Source organism: Alligator mississippiensis, chromosome 12 (assembly GCF_030867095.1).
Source record: "Alligator mississippiensis isolate rAllMis1 chromosome 12, rAllMis1, whole genome shotgun sequence".
In the NCBI taxonomy this organism is placed as follows: Eukaryota; Metazoa; Chordata; order Crocodylia; family Alligatoridae; genus Alligator; species Alligator mississippiensis.
This window is the reverse complement of record NC_081835.1, coordinates 38,959,697-38,984,310: the sequence shown is the minus strand read 5'-3', so window position 1 is coordinate 38,984,310 and position 24,614 is coordinate 38,959,697. Positions and strand designations below refer to the sequence as shown.

The window sequence follows — 24,614 nt, the reverse complement described above, 5'->3', positions numbered from 1 at the left end:
GGTGGTGTCCCACCTGGTAGTTGGACACTTCTGGCTGCTCCTGTGCTTCGCTCTTGGCTACCTCTGCTATTGATAGTGTCTGTATCCCCACTGCCTCACCCTCCAGTCGACTGTCTACCAGGTGAGGCCTACGGGATCACACATCAGCATTCTGGTGCTGTTGCCCTGGGCAATGCAGTATATGGTAGTTGAACTCCACTAGCCATTCTAGCCACCTGGCCAGTTGTCCTTCAGGTTGTTGAAAGTTGTGCAGTCACTGAAGAGAGCTATGGTCTGTTCTTAGCGTGAAGTGCCTTCCCAGGAGGAAGTGCCGGAAGTGCTTTGTTAATGCCACTATGGAAAGCAATTCCTTTCTGGTGGATACATATTAGCATTCAGCTTTGTTTAGGGTTTGGCTGGCGTAGGCTATTACCCTTTCTTCTCCTTCTTCAACTTGTGACGACACAGCTCCAATGCCCGCATCACTTGCATGAGCATCCATCACGAAAGGTAACTGAGGGCCAGGGTATGCTAGAACAGGGGATGACATTAACCTTTGCTTGAGCTCCTGGAAGGCATCTTGGCATTCCCTTGTCCAAATGAACTTTGCCTTATCAGAGAGTTTATGCAAGGGGCTTGCAATGGTAGCAAAACCCGCCACAAATCTCCTGTAGTAGGAGGCTTGACCCAAAAAGCTGCACAATTCTTTCACATTTTGGGGTACTGGCCAAGTCTTAATGGTCTCCGCCTTCCCTGGGTCTGGGCCTACCCCCTCTGTGGAGATCGCATGTCCCATAAAATTCACTTCCCTGCAGAACAGCTGATACTTGGTGGGCTTAATCTTCAGATTGGCCTCTCTCAGCCTCTCGAGTACAGCTTTCAGTTTCTGCAGGTGCTTCTGAAAAGTTCATCCTATTATGATGATATCATCCAGGTAGACCAAGCAGGAGGTCCCTTGTAAATCTGCTAATATGATATCCATCAGTGTCTGAAATGTACCAGGAGCATTGCACAACCCAAAGGGCATAATGTTAAACTCAAAAAGCCCCTTCTTGGTGTAGAAGGCTGTCTTAGCTCTGTCTTCCAGGTGTACTTTCACCTGCCAGTACCAACTAGCTAGGTCAAAGGTGGAGAACCATCAGGCTCTGGCCAGGAGGTTCAGTGTATCATCGATTTGAGGTAGGCATCCTTAACAGTAACGTTATTCAGTTTACAGTAATCCACACAAACCCGCATGTCGCCACCTTTCTTCCTTACAAGCACCACGGGGGCAGCTCATGGGTTGGCAGAGGGCCTGATAACCTCTTTCCTTCATCTCTTGTAGTTGCTGGTCAAATTCTCACTGGAAATAAATGGGTACCCTTCAGGGCCCCTGTTTGATGGGTCTGGCACTGCCCATGTCAATCCAGCGCTTCGTTAAACCTGTCCGGCCTAGATCATGGTCCCTCAGGCTGAATATGCTGGCATACTCCGGTAGCACCTCTTGCACTGCCTCTTCTTGTTCTGGTTCCAGGCCATGATGGTTTAGCTTGAATTCGCATGTCAATCATCCTGCAGTCCACTGGAGGTTCTCATCTGGCTCCCCACGGTGATAGTTTTTGTCCACACTCAGTGCTCATATAGCAGCTGACCACTGAGTCACAGGGTCTCCTTGCAGGACAGCTATGCCAGTTTCAAATGTCCCAATTACAGTACCCTGATATGCAACCTGAGGCTCTGCTGACATATTGGCTATGCATACTGGAATTTCACCCCAGTGGCTCTTAACCATTGCAGTTCCCACTAGGAGCCCCAATTCCTTGTTAGGTTTCGGTTCAAACAAACCCTCCTCATCCTTGTGGCACCATCCCTTCAATCTGCCCATGATCATCATTTCACTTCTAGGAGGTACTATCCAACTCTCCTCCACTGCCACTTCACACACTTCATTTTGACTATCTGTAATGTACAGGGGAAAACATCAGCCCAGCAAGGAAAAGGAACAGTCAGCAAAGTTTATGGTGACTTGGAATTGTTCTACCAAGTCAATTCCCAAAAAGGCATCTTGCCTGGCACCTTCCAATACAAGGAACGTGCATGGAAGCCACAGGTCTTGGAAGTAGATGCTTGTACCCCACTCCCCCAGTATTGGGAGTGTTTTCCCATTAGCTGCCTTGACTACTAGACTACAGGGTCGTAGGCCACTTTGTATCCTGGTTGTAGCTTGTGCCCATACTTGGTGATGTACAAGGGATACCTGGGCACCTGAATCTAGGAGAAATTGGCAAGGGACCCTTCCTAGCTTTCCTTCCAGGTAATACCCCAAACCAGCAGACTTAATGACTACTAGATCCTCTTGTGGGTCTCAGGTTGTATCAGCAGTGGATGGGCCCTTCTCCACTTCCTGCCTCAGTTTCCCTGCCTGGGACACCACCTTCTCTCTGGACAGTCCCTCCAGAAATGGTCATGGTCACCACAGTGCCAGCACCTGCCAGCAGTTTCTTGTCGTAACTCCAGTTGCTGTGTTCCAGGCAGGCCCCCACTGCCACATCTGTTTGGGCCCTGACTTTCCAGAGCTTCGTGGAGTTTGTCCATTCCACCCTTAAGGTTCTGCATAGTCTCCATTATTGCTTGCAGGACTGACAGTTCTGGGGTCAGGGTGTTCGCTGCTGGCTCATCTCCTCTCGTATGTACATGTACTCTAGGCTTATTGCCTTTGGGAGTTGGGCCCTGTATCCTCTCTGCCAGCTCCAAGTTAGTGGCAAGGTGTATGGCTGCCTCCAGGCTCTGGGGTCTTCCTAGCCAACGCTGCGCCTTTGCCTCCCCACTGCAGGCATGTTGGATGAAATGGTCTCGGGCAACTGTATCATGTACGTCTGAGCTAAACTGCAGGAAGGCCTTTATGGCTAATTGTTTGAGAGCTAGGCCAAAGTCCTGGGCTGACTCACTGGGTGACCTTACTTGCTCTTCCCTACACCTAAAGCCTTCTCTCTGGGGCTTGGGACCCCACTGGGTCCCTAGGAACCTCCTTCATCCCCATAGTTCCTACTCTAGACCTACAGAAGTTCCTGGGAGCAGCAGATATCAGGCAGGTGATGTTACCTCAGCAGCATCCCTACACCAACTGCTGGCTCAGCACCTCCAGGCCTGCTCTTATGCTGAGGCTCCTCAGCCCAGGTCCAATCAAGTGGCCTGCTGGCTGTCTTGTGACTGCCTGATTGGCTCTGCAGTCACCTGCAGACTGCCTCACAGCCTGCTCAAGCCCTTAAAGTGGCAAGCACCCACCTTCACCCTTAAAATCCTTCCAAGGACAGGTGTCTTTCTCCCACCTTCTCCCACTCCCCTTTCAGGCTCTCTACAGCCTGCACCAGCCCTCAAAGTGGCAAGCATCCACAGATGCACCACCACACTCATACATTAGCATCCCTGTGCTTCAAAATGTTGGCAAGGGCACTGTAACTAAAGTTTATTCAACAAGCGTTAGATAAAGTACCCCAGCCACCATTTTGAAGTGCAGGGACACTGATATACAAGATACTTCAGGTGCTGTAAATTAGAGCAGCTCTTGGAGCCTCTCTAATAATCAATTTAATTTAAGCACCCCACCCCCACACTTCAAGCTCATGTAAAAATGCCCTGAACCATTGATTACTACCATTGAGCCTGATGATCCAGCCAACTTTCTATTCACCTTATAGTCCATTCATCTAACCCATACTTCCCCAGCTTACTTACAAGAATGCCATGGGAGACTATATCAAAAGCCTTGCTAAAGTCAAGGTATACTCTGTCCACTGCTTTCCCTGCATCCACAGAGTCAATTATCTTATCATAAAAGGAAATCAGGGCGGTTAGGCATGACTTGTCCTTGGTGAATTCATGCTGACTGTCCCTAATCACCCTCTTCTCCTCCAAGTGCTTAGAAATGGATTCCGTGAGGACCTGCTCTATGATTTTTCCAGAGACTGAGGTGAGGCTGACTGGCCTGTAGTTTCCCAAATCTTGCTTTCTCACTTTCTTAAAGGTGGGCACTATATTTGCTCTGTTTCAATCATCTGGGACCTCCCCTGATCATCAAACATAATGGCCAGATGTCAGGGTGATTGAAGCCCCCCGTGAAAACCAGGGCCTGTGATCAGGAAGCTTCTGCTAGCTTTTTGAAGAAAGCCTCATCCACCTCATCCTCTTAGTCTGGTGGTCTATAGCAGACACCTACCACAACATCACCCTTTTTGTTCTCTCCTCTGACCCTAACCCAGAGACTTCCAATAGGTCTATCTCCAGTCTCATACTAGAGCTCTGAGGAATCATACAGCTCTTTTACATAAAGTGCAACTTCTCTTCTTCTCCCCTGCCTGTCTTTTCTGAACAGTCTGTACTTATCTATGATAGTGCTTCAGTTATAAAAGCTATCCCACCAAGTCTCTGTTATTCCAGTCACATCATAGTTCTGTGACTATGTGATGACTTCCAATTCATCCTGCTTGTTTCCCAGGCTCCATGCATCTGTGTACAGACACCTGAGATAACTAGTTGATTGCCCTGCTTTCTTAGGAAGAATGAGAAGGCCTCCCCTGTTGCACCCTCCTGCTTGCACCTCCTTTAGGTAATCCATTTCCCCACTTACCTCAGGGCTTTGGTCTCCATCCCCCAGCAAACCTAATTTAAAGCCCTCCACACTAGGTTTTTATCTTTCCTATAAAAGGATCTACTTGTTGTAATTAAATAATGAAAGAAGGTTCGCTTTCTAAGAAGCCATAACTGTGTTTGGGGCTAAATAAGCTCCAATGGCCAAAGGCTAGGTGTTTTCTTAGGTAATTTTAATGACCTGGGCATGAATTAATGGAGTATGTGTATGAAATATGCTCTTCTCACCCCTCAGTCCTGCTTCATTAATGTACATATTCTGTGCTGTGTCTGCCCCCGCAAAATAGCTTTGTTTTTTCCTTCCACAGGTTTCCTGTAACTGTCTTCCTGGCTACAGTGGAGATGGTCAAAAACAATGTGATGCCATCAATCTTTGCAAGGAGGTTTGTCAGTACTTTGCTGTTACTACAGGCAAAGAGCTCTTTCTCATACTTCCCATTAAAGGCAATTATTCAAAATTATCCAGAAACCAGTAGTTGAGAATGAACTAACTTACCTTTCATTAATGCCCTGTTGAATTACATTGATATTCATGCTATAAAATGGCTTGCCCAGTGGAATTAATTGGTGTACAAAGATCAGGTCTCTCTCACTCCTATAAGTGGAACTCTGAGTCTCCACATAGGTGGAGAAATTTACCAATTTCATAGTCAACTGCCACATTAGCTCAAATACAAGATGAGGTCCTTCCCCTGCCAACTGGCATGGGGAAAAAAGCCCCTCTTCTTATAATGACATACAAGGAAACCTCATTATATGTATTGTCTAGCATTAAACTGCTGCCAAAAGCAGCATGTGCTCAGCAATGGAAACCAACTATGAAGTTAATTAAATGCACCCAACACAGAGCATAACTATAAAACTCATGGCTCTTTTTTAATTGAAAACACATTTATCATTCTACACGTACAAAACTTCACTTATTAAGCATCATTTTAACAGAACTTCATATAACAAAATAACAAATGATAAACCTACATATGTTAAAAACCTTAACATCCTACATCTACTTCCTACCTAAACCCCTAAAAAAAAACTTTACTTCTTCATAAGGAACCCCATAACTATCATTTAAGTTCCCTCTATAAAATCTGTTCTAAAAACTCCTGTAACATCTTTGGGACTCCTCTCTTTTAGTTCAGTGAAATAAATGTGACCATTCCTTTTTCCTCCATTTATTTCTGCTGCCTCTTCTCCAATTTCTTCCTTGTCCCAGTCAATGTAGTTTCAGTTCATACAGTCCCAACTTCAGGTACTCTCAGTGAAAGCCAACCCCTTAAATACCCAGAGGTTTCTTACTTTCCATATACTGGTTTTAACACATGCTAACAGTGTTCTCAATATTGTTTCCTCAGGCCCCTTTGGTATGAATCCATATAATACCATCTCTTTTGATAAGGACTGAATTATTTTTGTGACCTCAAAAAGAGATGTTCCATTTCCCACATACCCTTTGCATGTGTATGTTCCCAAAACACATGTCCCACCATTTCTTTTTCCTGGCATCTCTCCCTTGGATAAGTTACTGATATAAACAAATGCCATTTATATTGCACCCTCTCACTGGCAAGATATTTTTCACAATCAGCCAACAAAGATCAGCATGCTCCCCTTTCTGTTGTTTCTTAGCCATCACCCTCTACACCTTTTTCACTTGTCCTTCTGTGAAGTTTGTCACCAGCACCATTCTGTCCCCTTCCTTACAATTTTTGTGATGGGAACCAACCACAAGGATAGGTTAATGCAGCCAATCTGAATAAGAGATATGCTAGTGCCCATTAAGTACAATTCTCCTCACTGCCAACTCTTTTTCAAGTCATGGTGAGCCATGAAATTGTATACAGTTCACTCAGAATCCTTATGTTGCACCCTGTCTTAGACTAGTGCATCTGGTTAGTGTTGGTGGCAGAGTGCCAAGAAATACTAAAGTGTGTTATTTGCAGGAAAGAAGGATGCTTACAGTGCTGATGCCCATGGTCTTTCTCAAATAAAGCTACATCTACAGAGGACCAGTAGAGACAGGAAAGGGAAAGTAAGGAAGAAGATGTTGAGTCAGAATGTGTGACAGTGGGGATAACACCATAAGAAGGAAGAACTGGGGAGGAAGAGAGTGAAATTTTAATAGGTGACATGGTGCAGCTGGCAACAAAGGAGGGGAGAGAAGAAAAAATAAGTGGGACAAGTGACTTGAGACAGAGGAGTCAGAAGGGCAAGAGGAGAGAACAAACAGGAAGAAGGAGGAGTGAGGATAGAGCAGGAGAAAGAAGAGAGTCAAATTGGGAAAAGAAAGAAATCACATGCTATGAAGCTTAGAAAAAAGAAGTTGGAGGGGGGAGAAAGAAGAGGGGGGGAGAAATTTAAATGGTAAAGCATAACATTGGTGTCTTGCATCTATAAATGTCAGGAGTGTGTTATCAAGGAAGTGGTGGGATAAGATTATGTCAATACTGAGTGGGGTAAAAGTGGATATAATATGTTTTCAGGAGTGTGTAATCCCATGGCAGAGGGATTATAAGCATTTTGTAAAGAGATGGGGACCATCATGGTGGGTAGGGTCAGATACAAACACAGCAGCTGGAGTCGCAGTTTTGGTCAAGAGTGAGGAAGTGGAAGTGTGGCAAGTGGAAGTGATTGGAAGGGAGATTGCAACAGATAGTGGTGGAATTTGCAAAGGAAGTATTAGAGATTTTTAATTTATATGCACCAGCTGAAAGAGAAGGAAGGATTGCTCTGTTTAAGAAATTAGAGGTGCATGTAGGTGAAGGTAGGCAGCAAATTTTGGTGGGGGATTTCAATTGCATTATTGAGAAAGGGGATAGGAGAGGGGATGGAGGGAAGGGAAAGCTAGACAGCTTGTCAAAAGTATGGATTAATATAATGAAAGAGGTTTAAAAGATGTATGGGCCAGTGAGAAGGTGATTACAAGAGTGGAACTGAGTGGGAGACAAGTACTGAGGATTGATTTTATATTAATGTCAAATGGGCTTGGGACTGGAAAGGAGATCTCAGTTGTGACCTTCAGTGATCATCAGATGCTGAGAATGGAAGTGAGTTTAGAAAAAATGAAGGTAGGGAGAAAAGGATGTGGAAGTTAAATGTGCAGTTATTACAAGATAAGAAGACCTGTCAGGAATATGTGGAACTGTATAAAGGACGGAGATGGAGAACGCTGAAGAGATATTACAGAAGCTCTGGGATAGAAAGTGAGTACCAAGAGAATTTTTCAGCAATATTGGTTGAAGAGAAGTGAAGAAGAGGGTGGAAGAGCTAGAAGAAATGCAGGAAACGAAGCAGGAATTATTAAAGGAGGCAGTAAGAGTGAAAGAAGAATTGGAAGACATAAAGCGATGGACTGAAGAATGGTTCAAAAGGAAAATGGATGACAGAATCTTTCTGACCAAAACACATTGGGTGGAGAAGGGGAAAGGATGATATAAGTATTTTTCAGTGAACTTGAGGGAAAGAAGGAAGGAACTGAAAGCAGGAGGAACTGAAAAAGGAATCCAAATAGAAGAGAGTGTGAAGGTGATGGATGTGGCAGCAGAGTTTTATGAAGTGTTGTACAAAAGATGGGGGAGTGGATAATGGACAAATGAAGGTGTTCCTTGAGGGGATAAAGGGAGGAATAGAACATGGAAAGAAACAAAAACTGGAGAAGTTAAGTGTGAGAGGTGGACTGCTTAAAAACTTGCAAAGGGGAAGGCACCAGGAGGAAACAGACTTCTGGTGGAATTCTATGAAAAATTTTAGCAGTGTCTGGTGACAGATATAATAGAGCCATACTGGGAAATAATGGAAGATAGGGGAGAATTTTACAGAATCTGTGGTAATTATATTTAATCAGGGAAAGCAAGACTTCTTAGGCAACAGAAGGCCAATGACCCTTTTAAACATAGATGACAAATTGATGACAAAAGTATTGGCCAAAAAATGTGTGACTGTTTAGGAAAGGGGTGAGCAAAATATGGCCCGTGGGCTGGATTCAGCCCATCAAGGGATTTTATCCAGTGCACAGTGGGTCCCTTGGCCCCGCCTGGCCCAGGCTTAGGGAGCATCCCAGGCCATGGTACATGTGGCTGGTCCCACCACCCCTGGGTGCACAGGAGGGCTGGGGCAGCATAGCGACCTAACTCCACTTCCTGGCAGCACCAGTAGTGGTGGCTCCGTCTGGCTGCTGCTCTCAGTGTTGCCACCACCACCAGACCTGTCCCTGCTGCCCAGGCCCCTGGCCTGTCTGCCCTGCACCCACCATAGCGGGCGCTGGATGGACTGGGTGGGTGGGGTCTCCATGAAGACTGAGATTCCTGCAGGCCGGATGCAGTCAACCAGGTGGAGGGGATAAGACTGCAGGTGGGTAGCGGCATCTGGGAGTGCGATGGGCAGGTGGGGCGCATCCCGATGAACTCAGTTGTGTGGTATGTGGTGCTGCAGATATGTTTGCAGTGCCACATACCACACAATCCAGCGTTCTCCATGCTGCAAGGGCATGCTGCCCAAGTGTGTGCTGCACTGGATTTTTTTTCCATTGGTTTTGTTATCCAGGGATAAAAAAGAAATGGGGGGAAAAAATGGTGCAACGCATGCTTGGCCAGCGCACACTACTGAAAAATGGAGCTGGGCTGCCTGGAGCCATGCTGCAGCTGACAACCAGGATCTGTGTAGCAGACTCGCCATGGCTGCAGCCCCAGGAGGACCCCAGGACCCCACTTAAGGCTGTTGGGGCCAGCCCAGTGCTGGTCCCAGTCTTCCTTATGCCACCCAGGGCAACTTGCCACACGCCAAAGCACGTGTGGCATGGGTGTTCCCCAGGGACAAGTACCAGCAGCGCAAGATGCGCTGCTGCTAGTTGTCCCTAGGGAACCAAACATCCATGTTCATCTGGTTGCGCCCATGGGGTCCAGGGCCAGGATTGCAGGATGGTGACAGTGTGGGGCTGTGCTCTGTTCCCTGCACAGCAGATCATGACCAGCCCAAACTAGGAGGACAGAGTACACGCCTGTGACCCCTGCCTCAGCACAGAGACACATGGACAGCCCCAGTGCTACACAGCTGCAGAGTGGCACAGCCTGGCAACTCAGGGAAGCCATGACAGATTATGACCCGATCAAGCTGCCTTGCTCTGCTGGGCCATGCTGCTCCACAGCTGCACTGTACTAAGGCTTGCAGCGCATACCTGTGCTGGGATGTGAGCAGTAACAGCTGGGTCACAGGCATGTGCTCCACCCCCTTCCTAGGTTAGGCCAGTCACGATCCATCATGTGGACAGAAGATTGCAGTTCTTCCCCAGCCCTCTGCTATCATCACTCCATGAACCTGGGCCCAGCTCCTGCCTGTCCTCCCATCTCCCTTCCAGACGCCAATCCCTGCCCATCTCACCCACCTGGCCAATTATGTCCTGTCCACAGGGGTCCTGAGCCAGTCTTAATGGAGACCCCACCCACTCATCCATCCAGTGCTTGCAGACCTATCTAGTAATCTACCACTTAGGGAGTTTTGGTGAGCTGTTGCGGGCTGGATTGGAGGGTGGTGCTGACCCACCCAGCCCACAACAGCTAACCGAAATACCCTAAGTGGTCCTCCAGCCCAAATAATTGCCCACCCCAGTTTAACAGATGTGATGCATCAAGAAAAATGCGTGTCATTCCTGAGAGAAAGCTATCCCAGACCCTATGGTTAATTAGAGATGTCATATTGGATGTGCAGGAGAGGAAAAGAAATATGGTAATAATGAATCTAGACCTGGAAAAAGCTTAAGATAGGGTTGAACATTATTTCATTTTTTATGTATTTTGGAGGATGGGGCTTCCAGTGAAGTTGATTGGATGGGTCAAAGTGCTATACAGTAAAGCAGGAAGTCAAGTTCTGGTAAAATGTTACTTGAGCAAAGCATGTTCCATACAAATGGGTAAGACAGGGATGCCTGCTGTCCCCTTATCTTTTTGTGTGCATGATGGAGCCATTGGCACAGAGAATTTGTGATGATAAGCTGATAAGTATTGTGAAGATAACAGGAAGAGAAATTAAATGTACATTATATATGGATGATGTGAACATGGTGGTGAAGGACATCGTATTAATTGAGAGGGTATTAAAGCATACTGAGGACTATAGCGAAGTGTCGGGGCAAAATTAGATAAGATGAAAAGTATGTTCATGGGTGTAGGGAATTGGGAGAACTTACAGAAGTTCAGGCTGCAGGTGATAGAATGTATAATCAAGATCTTGGAAATCCCAGTGGATGCCAAAGGGAATGGAACAAACTGCAAGAAAAGTTAGAGACAAGAGTGAGACAGATCTTTGGATCATGGAGTGGTAGAACTTTGTCTATCTTTCAAAGGTAAAGCAGTGAAAATGGCACTCTTGCCAGTCATCCTTTACATGTGACTTGTGTATCCACCATCATGGCAACAGAGAAGGAGGGTACAGAGACAGATACGCATTTTTGGGGTGGAAGTAAAAAAGAAAGGGTAGCCAGAATGGAACTATAAAAAGCCAGGGAATTAGGAGGCTGGGGAATGCCAAATTTGGAAAGCTTAGTGTATATTTAATTTATATGTTCTGCAAAGAGACAATGGAGGGGGTGGGGAAGACTATTTTTCTGCCATTACCTGTCAAGAACATCAAGAAAATGGGACAGGTACAGAGGAGATTGGAAAAAGGGTAAATAAACTTGAGGAAGTGGGATTTGAGTGCTTGAAAGACTGGTGATTAATATGATAAGTACCACATTGCTAACTTCTGCCCTGAACTTGCTTATAATGGAGGGACTGAAACAATCCACTTATCCCACTCGGATGTCATCAAAGGTAGCAGCAATGCAAGGCTATGAGAGGGAGCTCACTTGAGGGAGAGGAGGACTGCACTGTGGTGTTGAGGGAGCAGCACAAAGTTGGCAGCACCTTCTCAGAGGCTGGAGAGACCCCAGAACTATGAATCCCTCTTTATGGACTATGTTACTGTGTTGTTGAACACTAATTGAAGTAGGAGGTTTCCTGTGGGCCAAGTGTGCCCAGGAAACAAAATATTATTTGAGCTAATCAAAAAAAGCCAACCCCTCTACATACGGTTGGAGATATTTGGGGTGCAAGCCAAACACCTCCCTGGCATGATTGCCTTCTTTAACTGAAAAATATGGCAACTGACTTCTTGGAACAAAAAAGGGTATGACAAATTTTTGGAGAAATATGCAGCAGAAGGAAGGAGGGAGGGAGGAATTTAAAATGGTTAAAGTTTGTAGCAGCAGAACAATCAAGGGAAAGAGTGACTATTTTTCAATTGTATATAGGGATATATTAGAGGCAGAAGACAGAAAGGTGTCTGGAAAAATATGTGTAGAGTTCTGTGGGTAGAAATATGGTATTTGGGGCAAATATGGTATTTGGATGGGGTGTTGGAGGCTTCAAGCAGTATTAAAACCAAATGAGTGGAGCCCAAGTGGGGTGCAGCACTTCCTGCCAGTGGTACAGATAGGGCCAGATCAGGATTTTATAATACACCATGGGAAAATGAATCCATGTAGCAGATGTGGGAAGGAAAGGCGCCTGGCTCCATAGTGTCCCCTCATAGTGTGTTCCAGGTGTGAAGGGAAGGGGCACAAAGCAGCAGAGTGCAAGGAGTTCATAAAATGCACTGTTTGTGGGGTGGGGAGGAACACTTGATAAGTGCCCAACAGCTTTTGCAACCAAGGTCAGGCCCCTCAAAGAACCACAAAAATCAGAAAGGGACAGTGAGGAAGAGAAGGGGGAGGAGACCAGGACAGAAATGGTAGAGACTCTGCAGTGGGGAAGAAATGGAGACAAAAGGAAGCAGAATCTCTGTAACAGAGGATGCATAAGAGAGAACTGCAGACCAAATGGAAGGGGAGGAGGGAACAGCAAACAAAGGATCAAAAGACATGGTAGTGGGGAAGTGGAAGAAGGAAGAACCCAGCAAACAACAGAAGTGGAGATGGAACAAGGAAAAGAGCCAGAGAGAAAGGAAGGGGGAAGGAAGAAATCACAGGGGCAGAAAGTCCAGACAAAGAAATCTGATAACGGGGGTGGCAAATAAAGTCAGAGCTAGAGAGCAGCTTTCTGCCACTAACTCCCTTGGGCTCCAGCCCTCAGTGGAGAGCAGGGGGCAGGAAGTCACAGGGGCCTAGATACAGACAGTTAAAAAGCCTGAGGCTGAATCGATTCAGTCTTTGCAGGTTAGTCTAAACTGCACAGATTAAATTGAAACAGAAGTGAACAGACATTTACTTTTGATTCAGGAAATGCAGCCACATGCCTGCAGTGGCTCAGGGCAAAAGCAGAGGCAGGCCACCCTGGGTCAGTGGGGAAAAGGTGGACACAAAGGGGGGCACATTCCGAAGGTGAGCGAGGTCACCTAGAGTATTGGGGTGATGCTTGCTCTGGATGGCCAGCCCTTCTCCTTTGTTGAGCGTCCAGGGTTCAGGCAGCTCATGGCACTCATGGCCCCAGTGTATCAAGTGACCGCATGCACCACCTTTACCCGGACAGTGGTGCCCTCCCTGTATAAGGCATGCAAGGAGTACTTGAGGGAGGAGCTGCAGAAGGCAGGTACGCAAGTAGTCTTGCACTTCACCTCGGACATCTGGAGCAGCCAAGGTGGAGATCATGCATACCTCTTCCTCAAAGGGCACTGATGCGATCAGTCAGGGTATCAGGGCTCTCCTTCAAGTGGAGGTGACGGATGGGTCCCACACATCAAGGAAGATTATGGTGGCAATGAACTGCATGGTACAGGGGTGGCTCGTTGGGCAGGGAGAGCTCACCCGTGGGTTCATGGTCATCATCAATGGGGCCAATATGGTCAAGGCAGTGCATGATGCCAACTTTGTTGGCATCCATTGTGTGGCACACAAGTTCCACCTTGTAGTCAGGGATGCCTTGGAGGGGGACAGGGCTCCCAGTGATGGTGCCATCACTACCAGCCAGTTTATTTCAAAATGCAGGAAGGTGGTGGGCTACTTCCACCGGAGCCTCAAGGGGGGCAAGATGCTGTGGGACAAACAGGCAGAGCTGAGCATCCCACAGCACAAAATCATGCAGGGTGTGGAGACTCAATGGAACTCCATATATCTGATGCTGGAAAGGCTGGCGGAGCAACATAAGGCCATCCATGAGATGGCCTTTGTTGGGGAGATTGGGATTAGTGGCCTCCTTAACAAGACAGAGTAAGATACCATCTCCCAGATCTTGGTGGTCCTCAAGCCATTCCTCAAGGCCCCCAAGAACCTCAGCACTGGCGATGCCCTCCATAGCCAAATAGTCCCCCTAATGAAGGAGTTTGAGAATGAAACAGAGAAGTTCCAGGGGATCGATGTTTCTGGCTGAGGCAAGCTGTTTTCACTAGAGGTGCAGGCACTGGTGAAGCAGCTGAAGGAGGGCATCAACAAATAGCTGAATCTGTTGTGGTCCAGTATGGTCCACGTGCCAGCAGGCATGTGCGACCTGAGGGTGAAGGTGAATGCCTGCAGCAGCAAAAACCTTGGTCACTGGACTGGTGAACAGAGTCACTGGTGCTGGTGAACAGAGTCAGGGAGGCAGGACAGAGGTAGGGGGATGTGGAAGAGGGGGATCCACTTTCCTGTTCCAGTATTCCAATCACAAGCCAATCTCCTCCACCACAGCCACTGTTATTGTGGGCCAAGAGCATGGCTTCAATGTTGGGGTCCAGGCAGGTAGTGCGGAGGCCTCGGTGGCTACCTATCTCACTGAGGACTTGGAGCTGCTGCACTGCTGACCACTGCAACCCCTTGGTCTAGTGGGCAACTCACAGGCAGGTGTGGTAGGATCTGGCCATGATTGCCCAGGAACACCTGTCCTGTCCACTGACCAGTGTTCCAAGTAAGAGGGTGTTCAGCATTGTGGTGGGGTGTTACAACATCACCAGCGCCTCCTTGGATCCTGGTTTGGTGTAGCAGCTGAAATTCCTGAAGGTCAACCTCCTGCTGCTGGGGTTCCCCAAGCTCCGCCTGCAGACAGAGTGAGTGCCACCCTCCTCACTCCACACCTATTTGCTTTTTTTTATTTGCTTTCAGAACCTTGAGGTGCACTTTCACAGAAACCCCTGCACCCCGCTGGGTGAAACCTGGTAGGCCTCATGCCCACATGAGGGGCTACCATCCCTGTTGCATTCATCCCACTCTGCCTTAACACACACAAGGGATACGAGACTGATTACACTCCTTAACAAGGACTATAAGTTTGTGGCCAAGACACTGACTTTGAGGATGAGGAAAAACCTCCAGAAGATAATACATGAAGACCAAGCTGCACAGGGGCCCAGTGGTTCCCTCCACAGCCGCACTTCCCCCCCACCTCCCCCACCCCAGCTGGGCAGTTCCCACCTGCTAGCAGCCTGCCTAAGAGCTGACCGTGGGGCACCGCAGCTGCAGAGGAAAGCACTGAGCCTTGGACTCTAGAAGAAACAAAAAAAAAAGATCAGGCTCCACACTGCTTTCTTTTTTCTTCTTCAGTTGGGGCTGCCTGCACAAGCTGCTGCCAGGTTGCGCAGCCCCTGAGCTGCGTGGGGCCCTGTGCTCCTCTCTGCGGTGGTGGTGCCCCTCGGGACCACCCAGGCCAGGTACCAGTGGGCAGGTGCCACCTGGGGGGTGCCACCACCGTGGAGGGAAGCACAAGGGTCCCCTGCAGCTAAGTGACCTCTTGGTCTGCCGGCAGCTCACCTGCCCTGCCATAGGAGAGACAGGTAGGCTCTAAGGATCAGGCCCCCTAATTCTTGTGTACACACAAAGGGGGTTTAGTTTGGCTTAATTCTCCCTAATTTAAAACAGTGAAAACGGTGGGTTTTTAAAAACCCACCATTTCAATTCAGGGAGAACTAGACTGAACTAAGCCCTCATCACATGTACAAGCACCCTAACTGATTTTTGACAGGTGTCTACATATGCAGGAACTTGGCACTAAAGTTAGTGCCAAGTCCCTGCAGCCTGCCATGTGCCCCTAATGGCTGGGCAGACCTGGCACTAAAGTTAGTGCTGGGTTGCATCTACACATGTATTAATGCACTTTAACTAATCATGCCTAAATTTGCCATTTTTAATGTGCCTTAAGGAGCACACATGTAGACATGTGCCCTTAATACACATTAAATTAGGCTAATGCATATTAACACGTCTCATGTATATGCTCCAAATTATAGCAAACCTAGATTTAGAAAACCATATGACAGAGTGGAACATGATTACATATTCAAAGTGCTAGGAAAATTAGGGTTCCCAGAGAAATATATGTGTTGGATAAGATTATTGTATAGAGAAGTAGAGAGTCAAGTCCAAATTAATGGACACCTAAGCAGGGCCTTTAAAATCCATATAGCAGTGAGGCAATGGTGCCCCCCTGACATCACTACTATTTGTGTATGGCTTGGAACTGTTAGCACAAGAATAAGAAAAGATAAGATTGTAAGTGGAGCAAAGATACCAGGAGGGAAAGAAGTAAAATGTGTATTATACATGGGTGATATAAATGTATAGAGACTTTCAATGGAAGGGATACTAAAACATACATCAGAGTACAGAGAAGTGAGAGGGGCTAAACTAAATAGATCAAAAAGCACCATAATGGGAGTGGGGAACTGGGGGGACTTGGAGAAGTTGGGCCTTCAAACAAGAGTGAAATTAGAGTGCTAGGTATCCCGATGGACACCAATGGAAAAGGTAGTACAGCCCGGGAAAAGGTGACAGCAAGGATACAGCAAATATTTTGGTTATGGTTTGGAAGTGAAGGTGGTTAAGTTCAGAGGGAAATGTATGTGCTCTTTTGGTATGCCAGAAGAGAAGAATTGGACAGATTTGAACTGTATAAAGCAAGGGAGTCAGGGCACGTTGGGGGGGGGGGGCAGGGAATGGGGGATGCCAGACTTGGGATTGTTTGTCTATTCAAAATATGTAAGTGCAATATGCAAGGCAGTAACAGAGGGAGAGGGGAAAGCAGCGCATATTGCCTGATTTCATGCAGCTGCAATTTTGTGGAAGTAGGGAATATACAAACCTCTTTGAAGAGTCCATGAGTGTGGCAACCACTGATTCATTACATCAGGATGCAAAGTTACATGCAGTATAAAATAAGAAAGGGAGGGCTGGAGGTCCTGAAGGATCATAAGAAATGAATGAAAGCGGTAAGAGAGAAACAGGATGGTGCTGGTGGGAAACTTCAATTTTGAGGAAATTGGAAGTATATCAGACCTTTTCATGAAGAGGTATAAAATAGGGAAGGTAGGGCTCCTGCTCCTGAAGGATCTTAAGAAATTGATGAAAGCAGTAAAGGTAAGAGACAGGATGGCGCTGGTGGGAAAGTTCACAGAAGGACAGGTGAAGAAGATGTGGGGAGCAGTGGCAGGTAAACAACCAAAAGGGGAACGTGCCTATCTAGCATGGACAGTTGTAAGAAATAACTTACTGGTAAGAAAGTTACAACACAGATGAGGCATACCTAGGTACCCAAAGGAGAGGTGTGGAGAAAAAGAAATGGTGGGATGTGCTTTGGGAGTGTACATGTGCAAAGGGGGGTTGGGAAAGGGTCTGCCACTTTCTGAGTGTCACCGAAATAAACCTGTTGTTAGCATGGGAGATGGTACTACAGCAAAAGCTGTGTTATCTGGCATCCAGGGGGAATGTGGAGTGCCAGTTAATCAAAATTGCCAGTTATCTGAGACGTGTCTGTTCAGGCAGCCGCCTGTTCAGGCCACCACCCCTCCCACCACGTCTGGTGCATCAGTATGCCGGAGGACAGGAAGGGGGGCCTGAACAGAAATTATGAATAGCAAGGAGGGGGGCCCCATGCAGGCTGCTTTGCCTTGGGCCGTGGGACTCGGCGAAACCACAAGTGCCACAGTGGGGCTTCCAGTTTCGCTTTTGCTGTGTCGATCGGCATGCTGGTTAATAGAGCAGGCTGGTTAGTAAAGTGCTGGATAGCACAGCTTTTACTGTATATGGACTCATACCAAAGGGACCAGAGAAAATGTTATTAAGGACTTTATTAGTATGTTTTAAAGCTAGTTTATGGAATGTGTGAAACCTCCAGTTTTTAAGGGGTTGGCTTTCATTGAAAGAGAGTGCCTGAAGGTAGGACTGCACGAACTGAAATACTACATTGATCGGGACAAGGAAGAGATCAGAGAAGAAGAGGCAGAGGATAAGTGGAGGAAAAAGGACTGAACACCCTTTATTTCACTAACCCAACAGAGAGGACTGATGGGAGGGGCAGAGAGTTTCATTTGGTTACTAAGGTAATAGTTTTTCATGGGTTTCTACATGAAGAAAAAGAGTTCTGTAAGGGGTTATTTTGTGGGAAATTGATGTATGTTGTTTAAGGATTTCATATGTGTAGTTGTATGTTTTTAATTATTTTTTTTTTACAAAAGGACTGCACGAAGCTATCCTTGTGGTAGTTTCCTGTCAATGTTGTGGCAATGTCAGACTGTTTTTGTACTTTTCCCCTAGCTGCTTCTCGGCCTTTTGGCTAGGAGCAAGAAAGACTAGGGGCATCTGAACTCCGAGGCTTCCAGGCCTGGGAACTACACATAGGATGTCACCCCCCCCCCCCGTGCCAAAAATAAAAAAGGTTATTCTACATATAAATAAGTGCCAGAGTGCTGTTCAAATGTGTCTGTGTGAAACACCTGTGCTAAAGCTTGCAGCAGTTTCAATAAATGGTAACAAGCATTAATTCTAGATGAACTAAGTGCATAGGTACTATATGCAAATTGCTACAGCTATGTTTAATTTCAGGGTTAATGTGTTCAGATTTGCTCCTCACTTATATGTGATCAGGGAAAGTAATAAGCATGTTTCTCTCTGACAGTAAGATGAGGAGGAAGGGGCTGCCGGAGGAAAAAGTTGCAGCGGGGAGCAGAAAGCAAAGGGTCTTTCTGATCCCCCAGATTCATTTTCCATGCTGTAGCAGTAGGAGGGGGACAAATTCAAGGCAAACCTCCAATAATTAGATTTTATACCTGGAATATTATAACAAATGTATACGTTTTCCATATATCAAATCTAATTATTGAGGGTTCATCTTATGATCAGAGTCATCTTCTATTTGAGTAAATATGGTACTTGATATCTAGTCTCCTGTAATTTTGGCTTGAAATGCCCCTTGAAGTACCCCACTAATGCCCCACTAAGTCCCACTAACTCCTCTTGTGTTGAACCCACAAGAGGAGTGTTACAGGAACTTTTGCTGACTTATTCATCTAGGTGTTAATGTACCAAGTTGTAAGGAAAGTTAGTAGCCAGGTCATGAACAGAAGTGTCCTGAAAGAGGAACCCTAGGAACAGTCAAGCATGGGGAGAAAATTTAACTTGATTTTCTGCCATTTTTTGCTTTTTCATTAATAAAAACCAAATCCAAGGGAGAATCAAATTTGGAGTTTACATAGTAAGAGGACAGTAGATTGGGCTGGAAAAAGGGTGTGCCCTCTTTTCCCCACACTATAAACTATATGGTGCTCCCATATATGTCTCAGAAGAATGAAGGACTGAGTGCAGTTGTGGCTTCATGCTGTCTCGCTATTCCAAGCCTATGTCTCCTTTAAAAAGCTCAAAGACAATTCATACATTTTTGTTTCATTGCATCCCTTCATCTAAAGAAGTTGCTGAAAAGAATGACTAATGCCCAGATACTTGAAGATACTGAAATGAGCAGAAATTCAATAAAAGTTAGCAACCTAAATCCTTCAGAGAGATTAATTTGAATGGGGGGGACAGCTTTTTTTTTCTCTTGGGCTTGATGTGGGAACAATGCTTGCTGGTGAAATAGGAAAGGCCTTTAAAGGAAAAGGCTAGGGGTTTATCTATACAGGAAAATATCCCAGAAAGGCCTTTCTACACTCATTCCTTATGTATACTCCTATTCTCAACTAAGAAATTCCTATTGTCCATTTTAGATGTGGATGAAGGTAACCCACCAAATGTTGCTCTGACTAAGTGTGTCCACATGGACATTTGGTACAAATTGCTATTGTGAAATAAAGTTTAGGATGTGAACTAAAAGCTCAGAAGCTTCACTAGGTAGATGAGTTCTAGTCATAAAATTTTGAGTGATAGCAAGAAGACATAGGACACATAAGCAGGATGTCAGAGAATACCTTGAGTCTGATATGGGCACAAGAAAGGGCAAGTTCTCCTGTTTGGATGTGAGTAAATTTTCAGGCTGGTAGTGCCATGGATGTATGTCTATCCTTTTCTTACTAGAATAATGGAGGCTGTAATCGATTTGGTATCTGCGAGTACACAGGACCTGGGACTCGCAGATGTTCCTGTAGTCCGAGCAATTTTGGAGATGGATTTACCTGCAGAGGCAATCTATATCAGGTAAAGTGCATTCAGAAAGGACTGGACTGTGTTTTAACTAACACTTATCTTGAGTGAGCTACTTCCTTCTCTAAAACAGCAGCTGAGAACAAGCAGGATATTGGACAACAGTGATCAGGAAATACCTGGAAATTCAGCAAAGGAGTTGAGAAATATATGAAAGATCCACAAGGTTTAGAAATAATTTTTTTTTAATTCTGCCCATGAGTCACTTGAGATAATAAGAAACCAGAAAGGAAAATAACTTCTCTCAGAAAAAAAGCATTAAAATGAAACTCTCGTCTGAAAAGTGATTCTGTCATTCTATGTGACCATTGTGTTGAGATGACAAGTAGAAGGGTGACTTTTTTTCTGGAGGAGTCTCTGGTTCTTCTGTAGATCTTCATTAGTACAAATGGGGACAGAACTAGTGGTTCAGTGAGCAGGACTCTAAAGTGAGTGTCAATAAGCCTGCATTCCATACCCAGCTTTTTTTACTGACTCCTTGGGTTGTGTTTTTCTCAAAAGACGAAGGAGTTTAACGTATAAAACAATAAAGTTTGTTTATTCAGAGAGCCTTCTTAGCCTACTGCTCTGCTGTTCCCTCCCGTTCCCTCTTGCCATCCCTGGGCCAATCTAACAACTTATATATAACACTCTTAAAGGTATCCACACAGGTAACACTGAACAAGTCAGAAAACATTTCAGTTTCAGTAGATGAAAAATAATAGTGCCTGCAGTAGTACATCAGACAAGAGCCCTTAGTAGGCTTAGTATTAAGTTCTGTTATTAATAGAAACTATTATATAGGGAATAATATAGTTTGTCTTGTACAAGACTTTGTACCACTTAGTGGCTGCAGTCTGTTGGCATGACCAGACTAAGACTGGCTGGGTGCATGTGCCTGCTCTATAGGTGAGAAACTTAGTTAAGTCTGGGACTAAAGAGGTGGTTCACATTTAGACCCAGGTAAAGTTCCCAAGTTACCTTATATTCAGGCAGTTGTCACAAAGGGCTATTTATGGGTAGGGTTTTTATCCCTAATGTTTCTCCCCCTTGTTACCTCAGAGAAGTTGTAGCAGCAAACAGATCCCAGTAAGTGCTTTGAGTAGAATATTAGGACAAAAGTTAATTGTAGATGAAGACCCAGCAAATGCCTGGGGAAGATACTGTGCACTGGATCAGTGGGCTTAGAACTCAGATAGATGTTGCTATTCAGGGAGGTCTCTAACATGAAAAGAGACCACCAAATCAAGGGGCTACACTGAGAACCCTGACTAAGGACTGCTGGAAGGGGCTAGAGCCAGAAAGCCCTGTAGAAGGAATAGTTAGGTGGCTGAGACTGCAGGCTCTAAGAGGGACTTGTCAGGGAGCAGAGATAGGAGAGAGAGAGAGAGAGAGATTTTTTAACTCCGATAGACCTTTTTTTATAAAAGTAAAAAAAAACAACAGTTAAAAGCACACACTGTGGGACTAGGCACGAAAACCAAAACCAAAGAAGAACAATTTGAGAACAATTGCACCCTGCCCCCTTGTTCCCACACACCTGTGATTACCCTTTAAGGACCAGCTGGGTGGGAGACAGAGAGAGACCTGTGCACATAGACAAGAGTCCTATGAAAGGTCTATGAAAAGGGTAGCTCAGGAGATCCAGCAAGTACCAGAGAAGAGTAGTCATTTGGGGGCACTAGGAGAAGAGTGAGCCCCACCCAGATAGAGGCTAACAAAACGAGCTGGCTGAAGTCAAGTATAGGGAGAGACATCCTGCTCAGGGGATTAAGTCCAGAGCCTGGGCCAGAGCAAGGTGGCCCAGTGATGAGCAGGGTAGAGTGAAGCACCTCCAGTTCATTGTAGTATTCTGAGGGCAGCCTCTCCACTTTATATTCCTTTCCAGCAAGGTGTGGCAGGTAAAGAAAGAGTGGTACCCTGAGAATCCGGAGTTCGACAGGATTAGTGTGGCTGCCAGAAGGCTCCACAGCCATCCTCAGAGGCAGGACCCTGTTACACAGACTGCAAACTCTGATGCTCTGGGTCACAGGCTCTAACCCTCATTTGATTTTACCTTTTTAGAGCCAAGCACAAAGGCTTGCTGTGGCCACCATTTTCTGGACCATTACCCTAGAAACTTGGCTTCTTGACTGTGGCCTTTGAGCACCCACTCTCCATACAAATGACCTGCATCATAGAATGTCCAGGCTCATTAAATGCTCCACCAATTGGAGGTGAGCAGAGGCCCTGGTCTACTACTTCTGAAAGAAGGGGAGCACCAAGTGGTGTCTCAGGAAGAACCAGCAGAATCAATCCATGTATAAATGGGTTGTGGCAAAGATGGCAACTTATAGCCAAAACCAATACTGGCATCAGTGCTGAGCCAAGGTGAAGGCCCACTGTGGGGCAAAACAATATTATCAACTCATTCACATTTCATGGCACTTTAAGTAGCAGGAGCCTACACATTTGTGCAGTACTGTTATGGCCTCCTCCAAATTAGAAGCACTTCAAATGAAAGCAGGCTTTGAAGCACTTTATATGCATGTCCATCTATAGTCTAAGCTGCTGTTTCATGTGCTAGGCATACTCTGGGGTAAAGTGGAAAAGCCAGTATGCTGTTAATGAGTTGTTTCTCTTCATCAAAAACCAAGAGATTGAAAGATAATCTCACCATTAACATTCTGTTTTTATTTCTAGGAGCTCATGAGGAGTGAAGCAGCTTCTATATTCTTCAAAAAGATCCAGGTTGGTGGCACAGTTGTTATTGTCCAAAGGTTTAAAATTTACTTGGCATTTTCTTTAAACGGCCTTATAATCAAAATTGTACTTTTTTGTTCTGCTTTAAATGATGGCAATCACTCCTTGCATTAGGCCTTTAACATCAAGGAAATAAATGGAGCCGGAGTTTTCACCATCTTTGTTCCAAATGCAGAGTCAATACAGAACAGTACAACGGTAAGCAGCACCTTCTTGGGATGACCTTCTCTGAACCCTGCACTTTTACAGCTACTCTGTGTGGTCTGTTGATGATGATGTCTTCTAAGAGAGTCTGTTTCACTAAACCTATTTAAGTGAATCAAAGAACTCCAGTTTCACAGTGTTTTGAAACCATCCCAAATTGTAAATTTTATTTAAGCACAAGTGACCAATTGTTATCATACTTATTTAGTTCTAACCAGAGGCATAACTGAGCAGTTTTGTGCCCTGGGTAGCTGTGTCACATGGGGCAGTGGCTGCTATTTTGCACCCTCCCCACTAAGTTGACACATGCGGCTGGTTCCTTGCTCACCCCACTTTGATTATGCCACTAGTTCTAACTCAGCCCTTACTCCTATTGGAGTAGTTACTTTACTGGTAGTATGGAGTATAGTTCCTACTTTAATTAATCTTCCTGTAGGAGATAAATTAGTCATCTTGTCTCTGTCAGCTTGGTAGACTTCTCTAGCATGTTTGTATCATTGTGACATTTAGCAAAGGAAGAATGCTTCAGAGCTATGCTGGGGCCCAGTTCTGGCACTGATGAAACCATCTAGGATCACTGGGGGAAAAAATGAGTTCTTATGGTTACCAGAATACATTAAAAATGTGAACTGTGGAGGCATTTAGAGTACATATACCCGAGTCTTCAAACATTGTGAAGAAACACTTGTGAGGGCTGACTCTGGAAGCTAACATGGAAAATAAAAATGTGTGCAGTTCCTAAAAGCCTTCACCTTGGCTCTAGTCCTCAACAACTTCTTTGGTGCAGTTCTGTGTTGTTAGATTAAAAATCCCTAGCATAGTGAAAATATAGGTACAAGAACAAAGTAAAAGGAATTTAATTAGTTTGTTTTCACACTTCCTTTAATAAACACTTCAAAGGTGATTTGTTTTCAGTTTAGTTTAATTTCCAGTTTCCTCCACTTCAGTGATGCAGTCAGCAGTCAAGCTGGTTGGTCCTAAACCTCAAAGTTGAGAACTAGGTGTTCAGAATAATATTCAGAGATATTCAGTCTTGGTGTCTTGGTTCTGTACTTCCCCAAAGTGGGTACAAAACTTTGTTTTGGGCTCATCTGTGGTCAGAAAGCTGGCAACCCCAGGAGTTCACTACCATGCTGCCATTTCTTCTCAACCATATTCTTCTCAACTTTTCTCTTGCTCCTAGCATCTGATGTCTTATGAGGGCCTTTTTGGAATATATTCCTATAACTTAGCTGTCTTCTGTCTGTTCTGTTGGCTTTAGAATGAGACTGGACTTCCTCCAAGGGGGAAGGGTAGGCAGAGCAAATAAAATAGAACATTTCATGTTCTGTTTAGCTACTGGCTAAATTTATTTTAACAGTCCTGATTTCTTGTTCAAGAAATGTCCTAACATGTGGACATTTTTATACCATTTTCCTCTCTCTAGTTTGCTGAATGGGAGAATCACACCCTCATCAAAGATTTGGTGCGCTACCACATTGTGGGTTGTCATAAACTGTTGTCCAGTGACTTGGAGATGCAAGAGTCTATTGTGGCTTTATCAGGACACAAAATACATATTTCAGTGAAAGAGGTAATATATTAATGACAATTCATTTCTCCTTATTGTTTTGCCCCCAGTTGGCAGCTCCCAAGGTTGTAAAATGTTTCTCCTAAACCCTTTGTTTTAGTGGAGGGAGATACAGAACTAGTACCTCTTATTTAGAAGGTTTGGAGAGGCTTAGAATTTTCTCGCTGT

General features: G+C 45.4%; 1 protein-coding gene across 5 annotated transcripts in view; it reads left to right on the top strand.

Annotated features, from left to right (window-relative positions):
• STAB1 (stabilin 1) overlaps positions 1–24,614 on the top strand; it is a 225,585-nt gene that overhangs the window by 141,949 nt on the left and 59,022 nt on the right. For all 5 annotated transcript variants that reach the window (XM_059716085.1, XM_059716087.1, XM_059716084.1 and 2 more), the window contains 5 exons: positions 4,914–4,988; positions 19,826–19,945; positions 22,613–22,660; positions 22,787–22,870; positions 24,303–24,449. In XM_059716085.1, the coding sequence (XP_059572068.1) occupies positions 4,914–4,988; positions 19,826–19,945; positions 22,613–22,660; positions 22,787–22,870; positions 24,303–24,449 (474 nt within the window). The remainder of the gene's footprint in view (positions 1–4,913; positions 4,989–19,825; positions 19,946–22,612; positions 22,661–22,786; positions 22,871–24,302; positions 24,450–24,614) is intronic.